Source organism: Fundulus heteroclitus, chromosome 20 (assembly GCF_011125445.2).
Source record: "Fundulus heteroclitus isolate FHET01 chromosome 20, MU-UCD_Fhet_4.1, whole genome shotgun sequence".
Classification (NCBI taxonomy): domain Eukaryota; kingdom Metazoa; phylum Chordata; class Actinopteri; order Cyprinodontiformes; family Fundulidae; genus Fundulus; species Fundulus heteroclitus.
The window spans coordinates 24,533,061-24,552,848 of NC_046380.1; the positions used below are offsets into that span (position 1 = coordinate 24,533,061).

The 19,788-nt window shown below is 37.7% G+C and overlaps 1 protein-coding gene across 4 annotated transcripts in view; it reads right to left on the reverse strand.

Moving 5' to 3' along the window:
• erbb3a (erb-b2 receptor tyrosine kinase 3a) overlaps positions 1-19,788 on the reverse strand; it is a 53,464-nt gene that overhangs the window by 3,051 nt on the left and 30,625 nt on the right. For 2 of the 4 annotated variants that reach the window (XM_036151528.1, XM_036151530.1), the window contains 15 exons: positions 4,645-4,777; positions 4,429-4,522; positions 4,049-4,203; positions 3,912-3,968; positions 3,666-3,807; positions 3,470-3,580; positions 3,273-3,371; positions 2,835-3,020; positions 2,571-2,726; positions 1,524-1,602; positions 1,290-1,436; positions 1,098-1,195; positions 837-1,010; positions 676-735; positions 331-580 (listed from right to left, as the gene is read on the reverse strand). In XM_036151528.1, coding sequence (XP_036007421.1) covers positions 331-580; positions 676-735; positions 837-1,010; positions 1,098-1,195; positions 1,290-1,436; positions 1,524-1,602; positions 2,571-2,726; positions 2,835-3,020; positions 3,273-3,371; positions 3,470-3,580; positions 3,666-3,807; positions 3,912-3,968; positions 4,049-4,203; positions 4,429-4,522; positions 4,645-4,777 — 1,941 coding nt within the window. Of the gene's footprint in view, positions 1-330; positions 581-675; positions 736-836; positions 1,011-1,097; positions 1,196-1,289; positions 1,437-1,523; positions 1,603-2,570; positions 2,727-2,834; positions 3,021-3,272; positions 3,372-3,469; positions 3,581-3,665; positions 3,808-3,911; positions 3,969-4,048; positions 4,204-4,428; positions 4,523-4,644; positions 4,778-5,939; positions 6,131-6,776; positions 6,795-6,947; positions 7,039-7,137; positions 7,212-9,510; positions 9,623-10,587; positions 10,702-10,873; positions 11,016-12,234; positions 12,354-12,562; positions 12,629-13,469; positions 13,596-13,910; positions 14,098-14,349; positions 14,508-19,788 lie in introns of all 4 variants that reach the window. The other 2 variants (XM_012863752.3, XM_036151529.1) reach the window with 2 other exon arrangements.

The window sequence follows — 19,788 nt, forward strand, 5'->3', positions numbered from 1 at the left end:
ATACAACAAGATATTGTATTCAGTCAAAGGCTTCTGCTATTAGACAGATCGCTACAGAGGATCCTTCCTGCCTAATGCCATGAGTATTTACAATAACTCTTTGAAGAAACCTGCCTATTGTGAGTTACAACAACCTTTAATTTCCCTTTGGGGTTAATAACGTACTTCTTAAATTTAAATTCTATTCCTTTTTTTATGTGTACATTGGTAAAGTCTTGTAGGACAGCATTACAACAAACCCTCGACAAGCTTTAGCAGATTTACAGAACCGTCCCAACCACATGTCAAATACGTCCCCTTACATGCTCAGTGTTGAAATTGTGTTATCACCTCTTTCTGGGCTTCCTCCAGGAAGCACATATCCATTCTGATCTTCTTCCTCCAACTCGGGGGAGGGAGTCTCCGGTGGTCCACCGGACATGCTGTCCCTCTGTGACACATAAGCACTGTCCTGCCTTTGGAATCTTCCTTTCACACTCCCTGCCATAGAAAGGTCCTCAATCTTTTCCAGCTCCACCGCAATGCCGCACCCCTCTGAGCTCTCAGAAATGGTGCGTGCAGAGTTAAGTCGAGAACGGGACTGTGACACATGGATAGTTTGAAATTAATTATTTGAGAAGTTTGGATACGTAGTGGTCTGATAAAAGAAAATTTTAATGCTTCTACCTGTCCTACCATGTCAATTCCTGCATTCATGGGCAGATATCCAACCCCGGTTGATGGATTGAGCACAACCTTTATCACAAAATGAATAAATGTTATTTTGATACAGGTTATCATAAAAAGACTCTTTTAGGCATGATATGGCTTAAATATAACAGATAATCATCCCCTACTCTGAGAGTGTCTGCCCTGGAGATCCGGCTCATGCTATTGGACAGGTGATATGGTGCTGGAGTCACGTTGTCTGCCAAGGCCTCCACATCAAAATCTAAATCGTCCAAATCATCCAGGTCTGCACTTCGCTGAGCAACTTCATCAGTTGTCAAATCTTGTTGGCTGCAGTCCTCCTGCAAACCCAGGAAAATTTAAAGATGAGCATGCTGCATTAACACCAACAGTTAAAAACAGTCCTAAGAAAGACAGACTTGTCTTACTTTGATCACTAGGTAGCGAGGCGGGTCTCTGGCCATTCTGGTAAATTCTCCAGCCAGTTCTTTAAATGTTGGACGGACGTTCTCATCGATCATCCAACCTGGATAATTAAGAAATAAGGTTATTAATGGTTTTCTGAGGGGACTCAAAACTAGTCCACTGCCAGCTACACCTTTACAATTAAAGTAACTTACACTTAACCATCACCATGTAGACGTCGATGGTGCAAATCTGAGGCTGAGATAGACGCTCGCCTTTTTCCAGCAGATCAGGAACCTCCTGTGGACGCATTGTGGAATATGGCTCCGTCCCATGAGACATCATTTCCCAAACCGTCACCCCTAAGATAAAGAAGAGAACGTTAGAGCAGTCTGAGCCAAGATGTACATCCTTCCAGTTTTTGAACCAAGCCAGGACTTAAAGCCTACCATAACTCCACACGTCACTCTGATGACTGTATCTGCGAAACAAGATGCTCTCCAAGGCCATCCACTTGATGATAGATGTCTGCAAATATAGTCAGAAAATTTGTTTATTGGAAATCAAATAAAACAATGGGAAAAAAAGAGATTTTAGGTACAAAGTAGATTATATACACACATACATACTCTGTCTCACACACACACACACACATATATATATATATATATATATATATATATATATATATATATATATATATATATATATATATATATATATATATATATATATATATATATATATATATATATATATATATATAGAGAGAGAGAGAGAGAGAGAGAGAGAGAGAGAGATAGATAGATATAAATATAGTTATAGATATATATAGATATATATATAGATATAGATCTTTCCCATGAAAGTCTGTTTTTGTGTTTCACTGCACTGCAATGGTATTCACACCTTTGAACTTTTTCACATTTTGTCCTACTACAAAAACAAACTTTAATGTCTGTTATTGAGATTTCATGTGACACCAACACAAAATAAAGCATTATTATAGATGGGAAGGAAACGGACAGAAAAAACTTTACAAGAACAACAACAATCAAGCATTTAGAGCTGTAAGTCTTCTGGGTTATTTTGCCCATTTTTATGCAAAATACCTCAGGCTCAGTCAGACTGGATCAGGGGAGTCTATTTACATCAACTTTTAAATCATGTCAAACATTCCCAGTTTGATTTGGGTGCTTACTTTGACTAGACCATTCTAACAGATGAACAGGCTTTGAACTATTGTTCACGTGTCCAGCCCTCAAGGATTTGTGTCTTACAACTTTTAAATACATCTTTGTTTTGCTTTGGTTGCTTTCTGAATAATGCTCCTCTTCCCCAGCCTGTCAGTGTATACGGGCGACCATGTCTTTTGTGTTGTTCTATCACATAAAATCCCAATAAAATACATTAAAGGCTATGGTTGTGATGAGACAACATGTGGCAATGTTATACTCTTTCATAGCATTGTACATTTTTCGTCCAAAAAAACAGACCTTGCCCTCGTTATAAAGGTATTTCTTGTCATCTGGGTAGAGCAGATCCGCAATGCCATAATCTGATATCTGTGCTGTCAAGTTGTTGTTGAGGAGAACATTTCTGGCAGCCAGATTTCTGTGGACAATCCGGTGTTCCTCCAGGTAATTCATTCCCTGTTGGGGAAGAAGAACAATGTAGTTATCAGAGTAGACTTATCTTTAGAATAAAACTACATGCATGCCTAAAAAAAAAAAAAAAAAGAGAACGCATTGTTCCTTTACCTTTGCTATCTGAACACACCAGTTGAGCAGCCTCTGTGAGTTCAGCTTGTTCTTGCTGTTCCTGACATGCTCCAGCAGGGAGCCCTGATTGCTGAGTGGTGTGACGAGCTGGAGGCTGTCACCGGGACACAAACCCAACGTCCTCACAACGTTGATGTGGTTCAAGCTTCCCATTGTGATCATGTGCTGTGGACACCATTTAGATTACATTATTAGACTCTGTTTAGTATGGGAGGTTTCAGTGAAATCACATTTAAACAACAAAATTCAAGTCTCTTCCAGACTCAAAGTTCACACTCCTATTGAGTCTCTTTTTATTGATGGATGGATATAAATTTAATTATTCCACAAAGTAGAAACTAGTACAGATTATTTCAAGTGGTTTAAATTTTACGGCTGTTTCATATGAAACTTTTAACTGAGGTTGTGTTGACTTACGTCTGTCACTTTGCAGAAAGTTTGTCGACCACTACGATCATGAATCGTTTTTATGGCAACAGGCAACTTCACTGTGTCCCCCTCAGGGATCCAAACGCCCTAAAGAAGTAAAGAGAGCATGGAGACAGTCTCAGACGCTGATCATTGAAAATCCAGTAGGGAAGAGGAGCGCTGTAGAAGATGGCAGATCGATGTACCTTATGGACTGTTCCAAACGCTCCGTTACCCAGCGGTTTGATCTTACGCAGGTCTGACGGCTTCAAGATTCGGGCGTGGACTTTCTCTTTCTCCTCCAAAGGCTCTAAGCTCTAAAAAAAACACACAGGGTGTAACTTTATATTGCTGTCATTAACTTACAACAGGAACGGGAAAACCCAAGTGACGCAAACTCACTTCGCCATTCTCTATGTATCTCCTCATGGCTCGCTTACGACGGATGGCAAGGCCTCGTCGGTACAGAGTAGTCAGCACAAAAATGGAGAATGACACGACGATTGTGGCGATTACTCCCAATACGATGCCGGTGACTTTTTGTCTAATCGCACAGGTTTAAAGACATGACATGCAATTAGCACTTCAGCATTGATCAAAATGTCAAAACTATCAAACATGATGTATCTAAATAGGAGATTAAATTACTTGGACAGGGTCCGAGAAGCAACTCCTCTACAGTCCCAGAGTCCATGGCCAGTACATCTGCAGACAGAATAGATAAAGAGTCCGTTTTAAGATGGAAAATAAACATGTAATAGTACAGACGTGTGATCATCACTCACCCCTGGGTGCAGTTCATGTGGCATGGCTCACAATGGCCTTGTCGGTTGGCGTACTTAAAAATGACTCCTTCTCCGCCCATCACACCCTCTGGACATGATGAGACGCAGTGTGGACCGTCCTTCAGGCGGGAACAGGCGACACACTGATCTGCTCCCTGGAGATAGACAAAAGAAAAAGAGCCAAAATGAAGAAAATTATATTTTTTTTATTACAGCATTGAACATGACTGTTGAGAAGCCACGAGGGGGCAGTAGTGGACCTTTGCCAAAGCTCTACTTACCTTCAGTTTTGACCAATTATGACATGAAAGTTTACAAGTTTAAATAGAAACATGCTGTAGGTCTTAAGGGGGAAGAAAAATAACCCAAAAGGATCATACCGGGCCTGTGCATGTCTCCAACCCTTCCTGGACCTTACAGTCTGGATGACATGGCAAACATTCGCCTGACTGTGTGGCAAACTCCCTCCTCTCTCTGCATTAGGGGCAAAAAGGCATATGACAATATTCATCAAACCGCAAATACAAAGGAAATTTGTAAAGCACTCAGGTAAACCTGCATAATTGACTCTAACTGTGATGTTTCTGAAGACTTACCCAGTTAGGAACATACAGTCTGGCACACATGTCCCGCCCCGGCTGTACTTCTTACAGGAAACACATTGATCAGGACCTGGACCCCAGCAGCCATCAGAGGAGCACAAGGGGTCACACACAAGGCCCGCTTTAACTGCACAAAGGAGAAGAAACAGAAATCAATGTGCTGAGATACTCTCAGCGCTGCTGCATAACTCCAACACTTAGTTCCAGTCAAAAGGAAATTTATTAAGTTTTAAATGATTTATGTGGTTTTTGATGAATATTATTATATATAAATATTTTTTGGGCATTGTTGCCATTTTTTGTTATTAACTTAATACTGCACTCTGAAACTGCGACAGTTTTAACGCAGGTAATTACAGAAGTGAACAAGAATCAAAACAAGATATGCTGTATATTGCCAAAAGTATCACCCCGTCCTCTTTAATACAGAGGTGAACTTCAGTGACATCCGATTATAACAAGATTTTGGCTCACACTTTGCAACTATATTAGCTCAAGCTCTCTCGGTAGGGCTTCTATTAAATTTAGAAGATTCAGGGAACCGTTCTTCCAAAGGAACATTTGAGATGTCAGACAGAGATGTTGGAGAAGAAAGGCTCGCTCTTAGCTTTTGTTCTAACTCATCCCAGAGGGGTTCTATTGATGTTGCATACCACCTGATAATGTTTAGCTTGGATAGAGCCATGGAAAGCAGGAAGCCCTCCATTCACTGTCCTTGAGCTAATCTGAAGGACACATATAGTTTGGAGGTCTGAACAATTCAGTCTGCAGAGAGATGATGACCTCTGTTCACTATGTACCTCAGCATCCACTGACTCGACTGATCTGATGCGGTCTACCGCTTCATGGCTAAGTTGCTTTTATTTCCAGCCACCGGTGTTATTCCCAATCTGAGGTAATTTTAAAAAAAGATAAGTAGTTATCCCCTACTAAATAAAACTAAAATAAAACTACTTAAATTAAATTTTGAATTATTTAACAATGTTCTGTCTGAGATTTTGCTACTTCAGTAAAAGAGTAATTTGCTCCAAGTCTTTTTACACTTTTCCACCATGGGTGCAATTAGACTAGAAAGATGCGGTATAAGTGTACAGTATTACCTTATTTGGATTTGGATAAAAGTAAAAGTGTTCCATTTTTTTATTTGTCAAGCAGATTTATTTTAGATAGTATCAGGTTCTCTTTCAAGTTAATATGGATGTAATGACAACATTTGTTTGCAAGCAGGAAGCTTAGACTACAGTGAAGAGTCCACCTTAATAACACTGCCTTGCATCAGTACTACTCACCGCATTCCTTCTGTGGCCGGTTTTCCTTGATGGCGGCTCTTTTGGTCGTGATGCGCGTCCAGTTGACAGTGTTGGAGTAGCACAGCTTTTCATTTCCAGTGATGTAGATGTCACCGTCATTTATGCTCTGCAGGGAGCGCAACCCAAGGGAGGTCAGAGACTTGATCCTCATTACTAGTAAAGCGTAGCCCCTGAAACAACAAGTGAGGGAGTGAATGCACATTTAGCCTGAAAAAAAAAAAAAGATTAAACTGTACAAATGGTTTAATTTGGAAAGACTTGCTTTGGATTCTGTGGATTATCTCTATTCAGGTTTTGCCATTTCATTAGATAATACAGAGATAAAAGAGTCTTAAGTTTTGAGTTTGTTTTCTGCAATTGTCATCACATCAAAGACAAAACAGAAACGAGTCCTATTTATTTCCCATTTGTTTTGTTATTTTATTTTTATTTTTGCACCTTGCGAAGAAATTATACTATCCTTCTGAAAAGGCAAAATCGGAGGCAAAATCTGGGAGATGTCAAAAGGCAGAGGAAAATGGAATAAAACAGAAACAGATTTTGTTTGAACTTAAAGCATAAATAAGAATCAGAAAAGATGCAGTGACATTCAAATCTCTAAAAATTAACAATCAAGTAAAACACATAACAAAATTTTCCTTTGCTAAAACCTGACACCACCATTATAATATAACAATTTTAGCCCAAAAAGAAACCACAAGAAGAAAAAGCACAGGAAGACCATGCTTCTGTAGTGTCCACCACCAGTCCATTCTGCCAAGGCCAGAATGGATGAACAGAAACCCACATCGATATTAAGCTTAGAGTTTATCATACCTTTTAGAGCTTAATCCTCTACAAACAAGTAAAAAATATCACATGACAAGGAAATAAAAAAGAAAATCAGTTCATTGTCAGTCAAGGTTTACTGTGTTTGCAATCAAAAACACAACACAATGACATATGCCTCAGTGGTTACAGAGAAACAATAAGGGAAGACTTGCTCACTTGTAAAGCGTTCTTCCTTGTATTGTTCGAAGGTTGGAAAAGACTGACAGGTCAGACAGGCTTTCAGGCCATGACTGGATACCGAGGAAGTCTGAAAATGGAGGTGGTTTTTTTCAGGGCCTTTCATCACACTGCAACTGCCAAAACAGTGGCATAAAATCATACATCCCTGTGTAGTTTAAAAACTCACCTGTAATCTCCTCCACTGTGTTAAAGACTTTCAGTTTTTCTGGATCGAGGGCTGGAATCCGATTATATTCATCACTTTGAGCAAAAAAAAAAAAGAAGAAGAAGAAAAAAAGGAATAAATTCATTATATAATGCAAAACAGATTGACGCGCTGAGAAAAATGCTAAATGATAGGCTAAATATAGTGACAACCTGATTTGAAGGCAATGTTGTGCCTAAAGGTTCCCAAAAGGGTGCAGCTCATGAGTGGAATAAACTTACTAAATAACATCACAAACCTGAACTAAGTGCAGCTCTCTCTTGTCTCATTAAAAAGCACTCTCCTCGTGAGTGAATAAAAAATTTAAACTGAGTTTTTTTCCGGGGTAAAGCTTATGCAGACAAGGGTTGCATTTACTGTTGACGCTATGTGTAGAAAATGCGTGCTTTTCTCTTTGCCTTGGATTTAACCATATTACTGTATGAATTATTGCCTGTCCATCAAAATCAGTTAATTGTTGTGTTTGCATGCCGTTTCTTTCTCTACCTGGGCATGGCCTGCTGCAGGCAGGGAGTGAGACCAGATTTGGCTTCACAGAGTAACTTACAAGAGCAGAGGATTGGACCCATACTTCAATATATTTTATCATTGTGTATACAATGTATAGCTGGCGGAAGTGTGGAAATTTGTTGTTCCGTCAAAGTAACTCAATACACAGCCACTAATGTCTAAAGTACTAGCAACAAAAATGAGTAAAACCATGAGTGAAAATGTCCAAATTGTGCCCAAAGTGCCCATATTTTCTGTGGTGGCCCAATTTTTTCTCTCTTGGGTGGAACTACAGCTTCACAGGTTGCCACTGGAATCCTCTTTCACTCCTCCATTACAACATCACGGAGCTGCTGGATGTTAGAAATGTTGCACTCCTCCTGGTGGAGGAGTCCCACAAAGATATTCAATAGGGTTAAGGTCTGGAGACATGCTTGGCCAGTTAAACACGGCAGGCAGGGGTTTATAGAAGTGTCTTTGGGTTTATTATCATGTTTGAATACTGTCCTGTGGCCCGGTTTCCGAAGCAAGAGGGATCATGCTCTGCATCAGTATGTCACAGTACGTGGTGACATTCATGGTTCCCTCAATGAACTGTTGCTCCCCACAGCCAGCAGGACTCATGCAGCCCAAAACCATTACACTCCCAGCCCTATGCTTCACAGTAGGCAAAACAAACTTTTCTTCATATTCCTCTCCTAGTTGTCTCCAAACATTCTTGACACCATCTGAACCAGATAAGTTTATCTTGGTCTGATAGAACCACAGGACATGGCTCCAGTGATCCAGGTACTTGGTCTGTTTGTCTTCAGCAAACTGTTTGCATGCTTTCTCTGGCTTCACCTTTAGAGGGGCTTCCTTCTGAGACTCTGTCATCTCTCTCCCCTGCAAATAGAAGCCATAGTCGCTCTGTGGCGCTCCGGCATGATGGACAGCCCTCCTCCGTCGACCGTCAGAAATATGGATCAAGTCTATTTCTGACATATGACGGAACAAAAGGCATAAAACTTTCTAACAACCAGATGAGCCAGACAGGGAGTTAGGCACGGGAAGAGTAAAGATGATGCTGAACATTTCAACACAAGAGGTGAAACTGTCTGGATGCATGAACAGATTTTAGACGCATCCAGTATGGATTGCCACACGGCACATTTTGCAATGGATGATGGAGCGTACAGTCAGTGTGAAGCTAGCTTAAGAACAATGACACTGAATGTAACATACCTGCTACTTATTCACATAAACAAGTCACATGCACCAGGGAAGGAAAATGACAGTGACGTTTTCACTTAGGGCTGTAATCACTTTTGTTGCTAGCAGTGTACACGTTTATGGCTGTTGAGTTATTTTGAGAGGACAGCAAATTTACACTGTTGTGTAAATGTGAATGTGAATTTCTCCAATGTGAGATCAATAAAGCCTATCTTATCTTATCTTATCTTATCTTATCTTATCTTATCTTATCTGTTGTCCAAGCTGCACATTGACTACCTTATGTTGTCATTTTAAAACATATAAGAAAATATTTACAAAAATGGGAGCAGTGTACTAATTTTTGTGAAATGCTTTAATTTAGACTTGTGACAATTTTCCCAGTGGAAATGTTTAAAATGGGATTTTTCTTTATTATAGAGAGACATCAACTACTATAAAGTGGCCGTAGTTAAAAACACAACCTTAATGGGTAGCTTTTTTTTTATCACAACATAAACCAGGAAAACTGTGAATTGTTGGGAACTTGGTCATAAAATTGAACAAGTTTGTTGTCATTATGAACTTTGTTCAAAATGTTCAGGTGGAGAACTATGAACACAAAATAGTTATTTTCTTTTCATTTGCTCTTACCCCTTTATTCCTGTCACCAGAAAGTTTAGACTGCCCTGGATTTTAGTGCAGTTTATAAAACTGTCAATGTTATTTGCATCCACGGATTGGCCGGATTGACTTCCTTCACAAACTGCAAAAAAAAAAAAAAAAAAGAAAAAAAAAAGAGAGAGACAAATGTTACATAAAAACCTATAAGTAAAGATAGCAGGTAATCATATACTGTCCACGTATAATTAACTATGTCTAAGTCACTGATAACTGGCTCAGCAATTAATGGAGAGTATTTCAGTGAATATGAATTTCCTTATGAAATAACACTAATGATCGACAACAGAGAATTAATAAATAGGCCTACTCCAAATACTAACACATTTTAGCATTTTAGCTACACTCAGCATATAAGTTACGTTAAGCGTAGAAGATGGTGTATGTCAGTTAACATGCTAATATTAATATATTAGCTACTCATAGCATGTTAGCTAATTGTAGCATTTGAGGTCTTGTTAGCAAAGCAGAGTAGAAATGTACTGTTAGCTCATATGATTAGCCTCATATTCTTGCATATCAGTGAAATCTATCGATAGAAGACATTAGTACAACAGACAATCTTCACTAATGATAACCTGGTAATGTTCGCATGTTAGCTAATATTGAGATTTAAACTACCAAATCATTTAAGCTGTTGTTAGCATTGCAGAATGTTAGTTGCTTTTAGCTAAAGTGGGATTAGTAGCTTGCTCCCTTAAACTAGAATGTTAATATGTGCGTCATACCTAAATTTAGTGTTATAATGATTTATGCTATTAATAGCAACATGCTAATGCTAACATGGGCATGGCTATCTTATTACAAATGAAGGTTCAAAATTTTTAGGTAGTTTAAAGTTCAAAGCTAATACATTTTGGGCCAAATATGGCAACACAATTATGCTAAAGACACAATCAAAATTTCTTAATGATTTTGTAAAGTTATAATTAAAAATACTATAGTATAAATTTTATTCACATTTTTTAAGAGTAGCTAAGTGTTAATATCCAGTTTATACCGTTCAAACATAACAGTGAAGCAGATTACTAATTGTAAAGCATTGGTTACCTTTCGGGCAGAGACCTTTACAGGGTTCACATCGTTTTACTTCATTTTTTGTCACCTCAGTTTTATCTGCTGGGCAGCTGCTGACACATGAGCTGTCATCTACCACAAAATTTTCTGTTCAGAAAAAAAAAAAAATACATTAATAGACATTTTTGCACTGTCAGAGACGTAGCTTAAAAATGTGAAAAATACTCTGAGTAGTTTAACACCCTTTATGATTGTCAGGCATAAAGAAGATTGGATTTTGACCATGTCTGAGAATAAAGCAACATGTGTAGGGACTCACTCGGACAATGGGCCACACAGATAGAGCCGTACTGGTACTTGGCATTGGGATTGCGCTCCATTTTGAACGTATGCTTGTTGTAGATCAGAGTCTGGGGACACTGGGGCACGCATGAGCCTGAGTTGTTGAAGTTCTTGCAAGCCTGTAAAACAAAGCATCAAGCACAATAATGATAAAAAGGAATACATAACAAGGGTTATGTATTTTTACGTTGTTCCTGCCTCCACACACACTTTTGCCATGTAAAGGCTTAATTTTAAACAGAACTTAAATAATGTAATAAGTAATTTCAAATAAATAATCTGTCTAGATGTACATGTTTGTTCTTTATCAAGCTTACAGGTCAAGGGTGACAATCACCTCCCTTTTGTGTTCATCTCAGCTGAGTTGGGAGTACTGTTTTTCAGCAATAAGCCTATGAAATTTCTTAATAACCTTTTTTTTTCTTAATTTACCATTTATGTTTGCCACCTATTCAACAAAATCAGTATTTTCAGAACATATAATATACAACATACAAATTAATTTATTTTACACACCCTTTATAAAAAGGCAGAAAACAAGGGGAAATGTATTTTTTGGTCTAACGTATCAATTATTATACAAAGAAAATTTGAATGCCAGACGTTTATCTTTTCTTTTAATGCAAACAAAAATCTTTTCTTTTTTAAACATTTAAAAGTTTTCTCAGAGTTATCTGTATCAGACTATAAAGGGTTTGTTTACTAAGAATCTCCTCTTAGACTAATTTTAAATAGTGTTGAATATCAGTAATCCCAATTGTTGTTTGCAGCTGCCAAAAATGAGTTCAGGGAGGTATTGGGCAGTAAATCATTGTATTATTTTCAAAAAAGTGCTCCTTTTATCTAGAAACATTTTCAATTAAATTGCTTAGATGTTAAAAAAGAGTGAACCCAAGATTGATCCTTGTGGAACACCTCTGATAATCTGAAAGAAACATAAGGTGTTGAATATGCACAACGATATTGGCTTTTAATCCAACAAATAGTGAGTTCTGTGGATCTTCTGCTGATTATCACATGAGGCTTTGCAGTAACTTTACAGTGAAAGTAATAAACCAACAGACAGAAAATAAGGTGGCTACTAAATGTTGGTATGGTAAAGACATTTTACATACTTCAATATAATGTTTTTAAAGAGCATTAGTTCTCCTAGTCATCTCCTAAAAATCAAAGTAATGTTCAGGGGGAAAAAATGTATAGATTGTAACTAGCCAACCTATGACAGATAAGAAATGAGTATACTTGTAACAACAGACTATTTTCAAACTGGTCCTCCAAAAAGTATGTTGCTAATTGATTCACCATTCAATAAAAAAATTGTTAAAGCTTTAGACTCACAAAGCAGTCTGTATCCAGGGGTCCCTTGCAGCCGCCAGCACATTCAATGTGGCAACACTCGTTCGGGTTTCTTCCGAAGCACCGGCTATTGCACTGAGGCGCACAAATAGTCTTTGTCACTGAAACAGAAGTGAGTGTAAAATGTGAGCACACAAATGTCAGTAAAGTTAATTCAATTGAGTTTGGTTTATTTATTATAATTATACTGTGAATTTACCATGGCGTTTATATTAGCGTACAGTAAAAGATCTAACTCCTCGAACCAACATTTTCTGTCATTTTCATTCATTACTAGATTAATGATAATTTTTAATTTTATGTCACTCACAGGTCTGGCAACAGTTGCGTCCTGGTCCCCAACAAGGGACGTCTTGGCATGCTTCATTACAAGGCTCTGAAAGAAAAAAAAATTGTCGTCAATGGATGGAGTTTTAAAGATTAAAGTAGGTGAAAGCAAATGTCTTATTTTGAAAATTAAAAACATCAAACATATAAACTGAATTACCAGTCAATCAGAATTTTTGTTTGTAGGGCATTTTATTAAATTCCAAAAGTCAAAGCCATAAACTATGTAGATTCATTAGACCACACTGGTATATTTCAAACATTTATTTGTGTACAGTATATTAAAGATTACGTTTCACAGCTAATGAAAACACCACATTCAATTTTTTAAAAAGTGAGATTAGGATTTTTAATGCAAAAATGTAAATGGAATGTATGTAAATGTTGTAACCCATGTATTGGATTATCTTTGTGTGGTGTCTCCTGAAGCCTCAATCACTTATGAATCTCCTCACACTTTTTCCTTCTGCTTAATTTTCCATTAATGAACTTTGATATGCCACTCTTTAGCAATAATCTTTGTGGTTAAAAGAGGCTTAAATATATCACTCTGTGTGTAGTGAATCTACTTTAGGCATTTTCTTTAACCTTTTACTTGAATTTATTGAAATAAATAACCTTTCAGCAATATTTCAGTTTATTCTAGTTTAATGTGTGTTTCACAATAAAACAACTGTTGAATCTTAAGTTAATGTTTATGGGTAGCATTAATCAAACTTGGTATATTAAAGTATATATAGGCCTACAGAATTTCACATCTGAAACTTAAGCTGCTCCAGTCTGACATTTTTGTTTTTTAATCAAGGCTCCTGAGTTTGTGCTTTGAAAGTTTCCTTTTTACATATATAGACTTTCACCTGCAAAGGTTTTGCAACATAATTGAGACTCACTTTCAGGACCATTGTCTTCTATTAGGATGTGAGCTGACGTATCCTTCACTATGTCGAGCCAGTTCACCTGTGGAGCGTAGCTCAGGTACTTGTTCTGGATGATCTTGACGCCTCCTTCTAGTATCTCTGTGGGCGGGACACATGCAAATATGCAGAAAAAGCAAAGGAATTATCAAAAGCAGGCCTGGACAGGCCCATGACTCAGTCTATCAAACGTTGGCACTTTATTTACTATAGCATATAAACGCTGTGTGGCGGGACTGGGCTCGTGTTACTTTGACAGTTGAGCGGTTGTACACATTGACACATTCCGCAGCTACTTCACTGACAGACGACATTCTGAAGGGGTGTGGTTTGACTTACAGCGCGTGGGAGTTCACTAAGCGCCACATCCAGCTCTTATCTGATTCGTCCCACACACTTTAAACACACACATCATACCTGTGAGGTTTGTCAGGCCGAGCTCCTGAAGACCGTGCTGGCCGTCTTTCTGGTAGTTCATCATGACGGCCAGGGCATAGCGGTCATCGTAAAGAGTGGTGCCCCTGATTACGCGCAGGTTGTCGAGAGGGAGGCGACTGAACTGGTTCACAGCGATCAGAACGTAGCCTGTCACTTCTTTTATAGACTGCAAGGTTCAAAATTACAACAATAGAAAAACATGTGTTAGACAAACTCGCATCACGTTGACAAATAATGATCTCATAGTGATATCATCTCCAGTGCACAATCTGATTTGCTTCCGATTTGGTGGAACCCCCAGGCTAGTTCCACATCTCTGTCTGGACTGGTTAGCATTTTTGTTTCTCCAGTGACACATTTTCTGTGAAAGGATTACTAATAATCTGCTCTACACAGAGGGTGATGTTCACAGGCTCACCTGCAGAAAGCTCAAGTCTCGGGTGTGCTCCATCATGTTGACCTCGATGTTCCCCATCACAATGTTGCAGTTGTTGTACCTTTCCTTCATCAGGTTGTACTGGATCTCAGAGTTTCCTGTCATGCTCAGGCCGTTATGGGTGCCAGTGCAAAAAACCACTGGAGAAATAAAGAAAGAAGCTGCTATTATTTCATGTAGGTATATTTCACTCAGAGGATATTTATATTGCACATTTAACAGCAGTTTTCCATTGAAAGTGCTTTACCTTCTTTAAAAGTAAGGTTAAAGAATTATAGCAATGTAGGACTAATCAAAATATACATCCAGTTTAAATCACCTCCTTTAAAGAAGCCAAATTTTGCGCAAAAATGTTATGATATACTGCAAAACACAGCAGAATTTATTCACTTTGATCTCTGCTTAAAGTACATACAGAATGATATGTGTGGTCAGGAAAACTGACTACACATCACCCTGAACACAGAACAGCACAATGCTGCCACTACCATGATTCACTGTAGGGATGGTTTTTATCAGCCGGGACATGGAAGCTGGGTAAAATTGATTAGAAGCTACCAAGACAATCCTTGAAAGAAACATGAGGTTGTAAAATAGTTGAGACTATTTCCGTCCAACAGGACTCTAACTTTAAATACACAGACAGAGCTACAATAGATTGGTTTAGGTCAAATAATTTGTTAAAATGGCCCAGTCAAAGTAAAGACCCAGACCCAACTGACTATTCATTTCAGTTCAGTTCATTAGTTATATAGCGCCAATTCATAAGACATGTCTCAAAGTCAATTAAATGGAGTAACACAGACAGATTCCAAGTCAGCACATTTCGAACTTGAATCATTGGTACGATTTGATGTTGATTGATGTTCCGTCCACACGGTCTGCAAAAAATGGCCAAAAGTGTAATAAATTAATAAATAAAATCAAGAAAAGGAAAGGAAAGGCTGGTAGAAACATACCCCAAAAGACTTCCAACTGTGATTGCAGTGAAATGTTCTATGGAGTGTTGACTTAAAATTGCTAGATTCAAATATATGCACAATTTCAAGCATTTTTTTTTTATTTGTAAAAGATTTGTAATTTCCCTAAACTGGGCACCATGCAGTGGCACCATTGGCAGTAATGTTGCCTTACATCAAGAACCTCCTGGGTTCAAATCCTTTACTGGGGTCTTTTTTGCATGAAGTTTGCATGTTCTTCCAGGCATCCTCCCACGGTCCACAGACATGACTGTTAGGTTAATTGGTCTCTCTAAATTAAGTGTTAGTGTGTGCGTGCATGGTTGATAGACCGGTGACCTGTACCACACCTTTCACCCAATGACCGCTTTGAGACAGGCGGCTGTGACCCTGCATGGTTAAATGGAGGGGTTTTCCCTACACTTCCCAAATATGCTGTACTTTTTGTTGGTCTATCATATGGAATCCTAATAAAATACTGATAATTTTATTTTTTTAGTCTGATATAATCTGAAAACATTCAAGGGGTATGGATGCTTTTTTTCAAGGCGTTGGATATTTGAAACATTTGTTTTCTTATGTAACATATGTTTGCCCGGATTTTAATGACGTCTTTCCTTGTTTAGAAGATGCATGGTACCTTAAAAAAATCTAAATCAAAAATAGTGACTGATAACTCAACAACAGATACTCTCACACACATCGTAATAAAGAATTCATGGGCAAACAGTGTGCTTTTTCACAAAGACTGTTTACCACGAGAGGTTGTATTCGCTTTGGTGAATATGAATGAATTTACTGTAACAGTGTGAAACAAGTCGAGGATTGTGATCAGGACATGTCCTTCTGCCCGACCAACACTCTGGGCCTTGTTTATGGTCTGTGGGAGTTCACCCAGTCGGCATCGCCATGAAGCTACTTTGCTATTCAAATGCCAGGGAAACACGGGAGATGATGCAGAGAGCAAAACAACAAGCTCAACGTGACTGTTGATCTGAACGTCACATAGGAACCCGTGAACACAAAAACAATGCCAGCCACATTTATGTGCCAACCCCTGGTAAAGACGTAAAAACATACACTAACATTTTATTGAGGCAGTATCATGTCAAACTTAGAATTTTCAAAAAAAAAAAAAAAAAAAAAAACACCCTTAAATTACACAATAATTGAAGGTGACATTAGTGAGTTCAGCAAGTTTTGAATGTGCAATAAATTGGAGCGACCTATTAAAATGTAGAAGCTGAATTTATAAAGGCGTGTTTTCATGATTTCTAATGTTATTGATGATAAAAGCAGAACGATTTTAAAAAGCCCTGCATGGCTAAAATTGACAGATTATTCTGAAAGGGTATTTCTAGGCAACCGATCCTTTAACTAAAACAGGCATTCAATTCTTGGTCTCAAGCACATAAGAAACTCTTTGCGCTATACAGTTCATAGCTTTTTGTGTTTATTTCACCAAATTTTAAAAAGAAGTTACACAACACAGGATCTTAAGACTAAAAAAAAAAACTATATACGAGTAAAAAAAAAAAAAAAACAGCCTGCCATGAACAGGATCAACTAGGGCATAAAAGACTGATGATTATTAACTCTAGAGCAGCGGCACAGCAGCCAGGTCAAAGCCCACGGTTAGTGCTCTTCCTTTAATATTTTGTCTTGAAAAACATTGCTGAGGTTTGTTTCACATGGATAACTTGCTTTATGAGCGAGTTATTATTTGAACCCCTTAAAAAAACTGCTTTAGTCTCCTGGAAATAAAATCATGTCATTGCAATGTCCCCTGAAGGAATGGAAAAAGGACTCAGTGTGTGTTCAAGTGTGGCAACAAGCTTATCAGCGATCATAAAGTCATATTGAGAGTTGTTTAATTTTTTCTGAGAACTACGGGTTCACTGGACCTGACTTTGCACCACGAATATGAAGGAGCGAAAACAAAAAACGTTTTACTTGGTGTTTTGTCACGCAGATGTTTTTTTTTTTCTGTTTCGATTGGTCATCTTTCTAATATAACAGGTTTGTTTGGTTGTCCTGATCGGATCAAAGCTTGTTTTCTGGTAGTGACATCCATGAACTTCCTGGAACAACCAGGACATTATTTTTCGGAAGATCCCCCAACTATTTTTGGATGCCACATTTGTATTTGGTGAAGGCAAAGATATTTTTACATTTTGTATTCGGTTTAGAATATATTGCTTCTACAAAATATCTTTGTTGCTGTCTTCATTAAGTATGAATCCAGATTGGTTGGTCTGGTGGGATGAAGGTAATGCCTAGTTCAAGAGGCAACGGCAGATTTAAACAATCTTAAAGCTACTCCAGTCTCCAAAAGAAATGTCAGTCATTTCAGGACACTGTGTTTCATATGTTTTTGTTGTTTTTTTTTTGTTGTTTTTTTTGCTTCTCCATTCCATTACATCGTTTCTCTAACAGGGAAAGCTTAATATGTTCAATTCCCAGTAAGTGTTTGATAGGGAAGATGATTGGTGGTGCAACATCCACTAGCTTCATTTCCCATGCAAAAATCCAGCAGCTTCTGTGTAGATAATGGGCTAATGCAAAGGTAAACAGCAGTTTAAAGGCTCATTGGAAATTGGACATCTTTTAAGATGGTGATAGAAGTCCACCGTGGTCTTTGCTACTTTCACACTAGCCCGATTACTAGGAAAGCTAGTGGATTATTAGCTGCATCTTCCTGGACTGTCTAATTTCATACTAATTGAAGACTCCAGTACCTGCTGCAACTAAGATGCTGACTTGCAATTTTTTTTTAACAGACCTTAATTCAAAGATCCTCATTTCAGAATCAGTTTGGTAGAAACCAGAAGACTGATCTAATGGCTGTACCAAGAGTTGCCAAATCCAAAGTGAACTTCTACTACCTTGGAAAAAAACCTAATCTAAAATAGATAACTTCATAGCAGATTATACAAATTATATTTTGACATCTTCACGTTTGCACCAGAAGACTAGAAGACTATCATTACTTATACAGGAACTAGATGTTGGAGGTGGTGTGCTGCCAATAATCTTCCCTGCCAAATGCACAGGGAATTTAACATTTTAAGATTTTACAGTCAGAGTAACTAACTAAAAGAAAGAAAGAGGTTTAATGTAAAAATCAATAAAAAACATTGTCCATAAACCCCTATGAGATTATAGTTTTTTTAAGAAAGGAGAACTCTGCTTGGGACATGGCCTCTTCCACACTGCTAGCTTTTTCCACCAACCAACTAATCTGGATTTCTACTAAATGAAGTTACCAACAAGAAAAATTAACTACAGCTGGTAAGTTCACTTTTAATAAAATTCATACAGAAAAAACAAACTCTGTGACCCGTTTCGTGAGTAGCTGATCTGCATCTGTCAGTTACACCCAATGCAGGTTTAAGGCGAGATGACAGTCAACATCCCTTTCAAAGAAGAGCAAAGAACAACACTTTACATAAGACATTATTTCCTGGTTCAGCAACAAAAATTGTTTTATAATCTTGTTGCAGTTTTTTTTTTTTACATACCTCTACAATGCCTTTGCACACATTCGCAAATTCAAGGAAATAAATAGTTTGACAAACTTGTTGTGCTTCTCTGGATTGACTGGATTCTGCTAGTGATTTATCAATAGTGAAAAATGCGTGGTGATCAGTTGGACTTTCAGTTAATTTATTTCCAGTGTTGTGTTGAGTTGATTTTGTGTTTAATTTTAGTGCATTCTCGTCGAGTTGGTATTTGCCTTCTTCCATTTTCACCTGTTTCTTTGTGTTGTGTACATGGTTTCTGTGTAATTTCTTGCCATCATCACTCAGTGCTACAGGTCATGTTCTCTCACGCCTTAAAACCACCATTCTCTGTATTATTGCATGGTTTACATTCAGTCTTTGGCATCACCGACTCTGTGTGTCAAAGGTGGTGGGGCTATTGACATTACTGACAGTTAAAAAAAAAAAGGCTTTTTATTTTTCTTTACCAATATTGTGCCTGCCTCCTTTCTACACAAAAAGAATCCCCACAAAAAGTCTGTGTGGTCACATCTAAAGTTGTTTCAATGTATTTTCAAGTTTTTTTTAAACACCTTGTCCAAAACTCTTAAAGTAGTTGTAAATATTTTATTTCTTAAATTTCTTCGGCAAACTGGTACATTATGTAACTTTTTATGTAAAATATGTCCATGTAAAGGGAATGACACGTGACAAGTTTTCACAATGACATTAAGAACAAATACCCAGATGATGTGTGTATTTTCTAAAATGACCAAATGGGATAGTGTGTGCTGTTGTAATATATAACTTGTATATTTCTCACTGTAAAATTCAAGATAAAATGAAAAAATAAATCTGCTTTTCTTTATTTTAATTTTAGAAGTTTCATTTTTCTCTTCTTCTTCTAGCAAAATGTTCATTCCCCATTACAATCATGGAAACCATTCTTTTCTAATGCTACAAAAGTAATCTATAGCTAA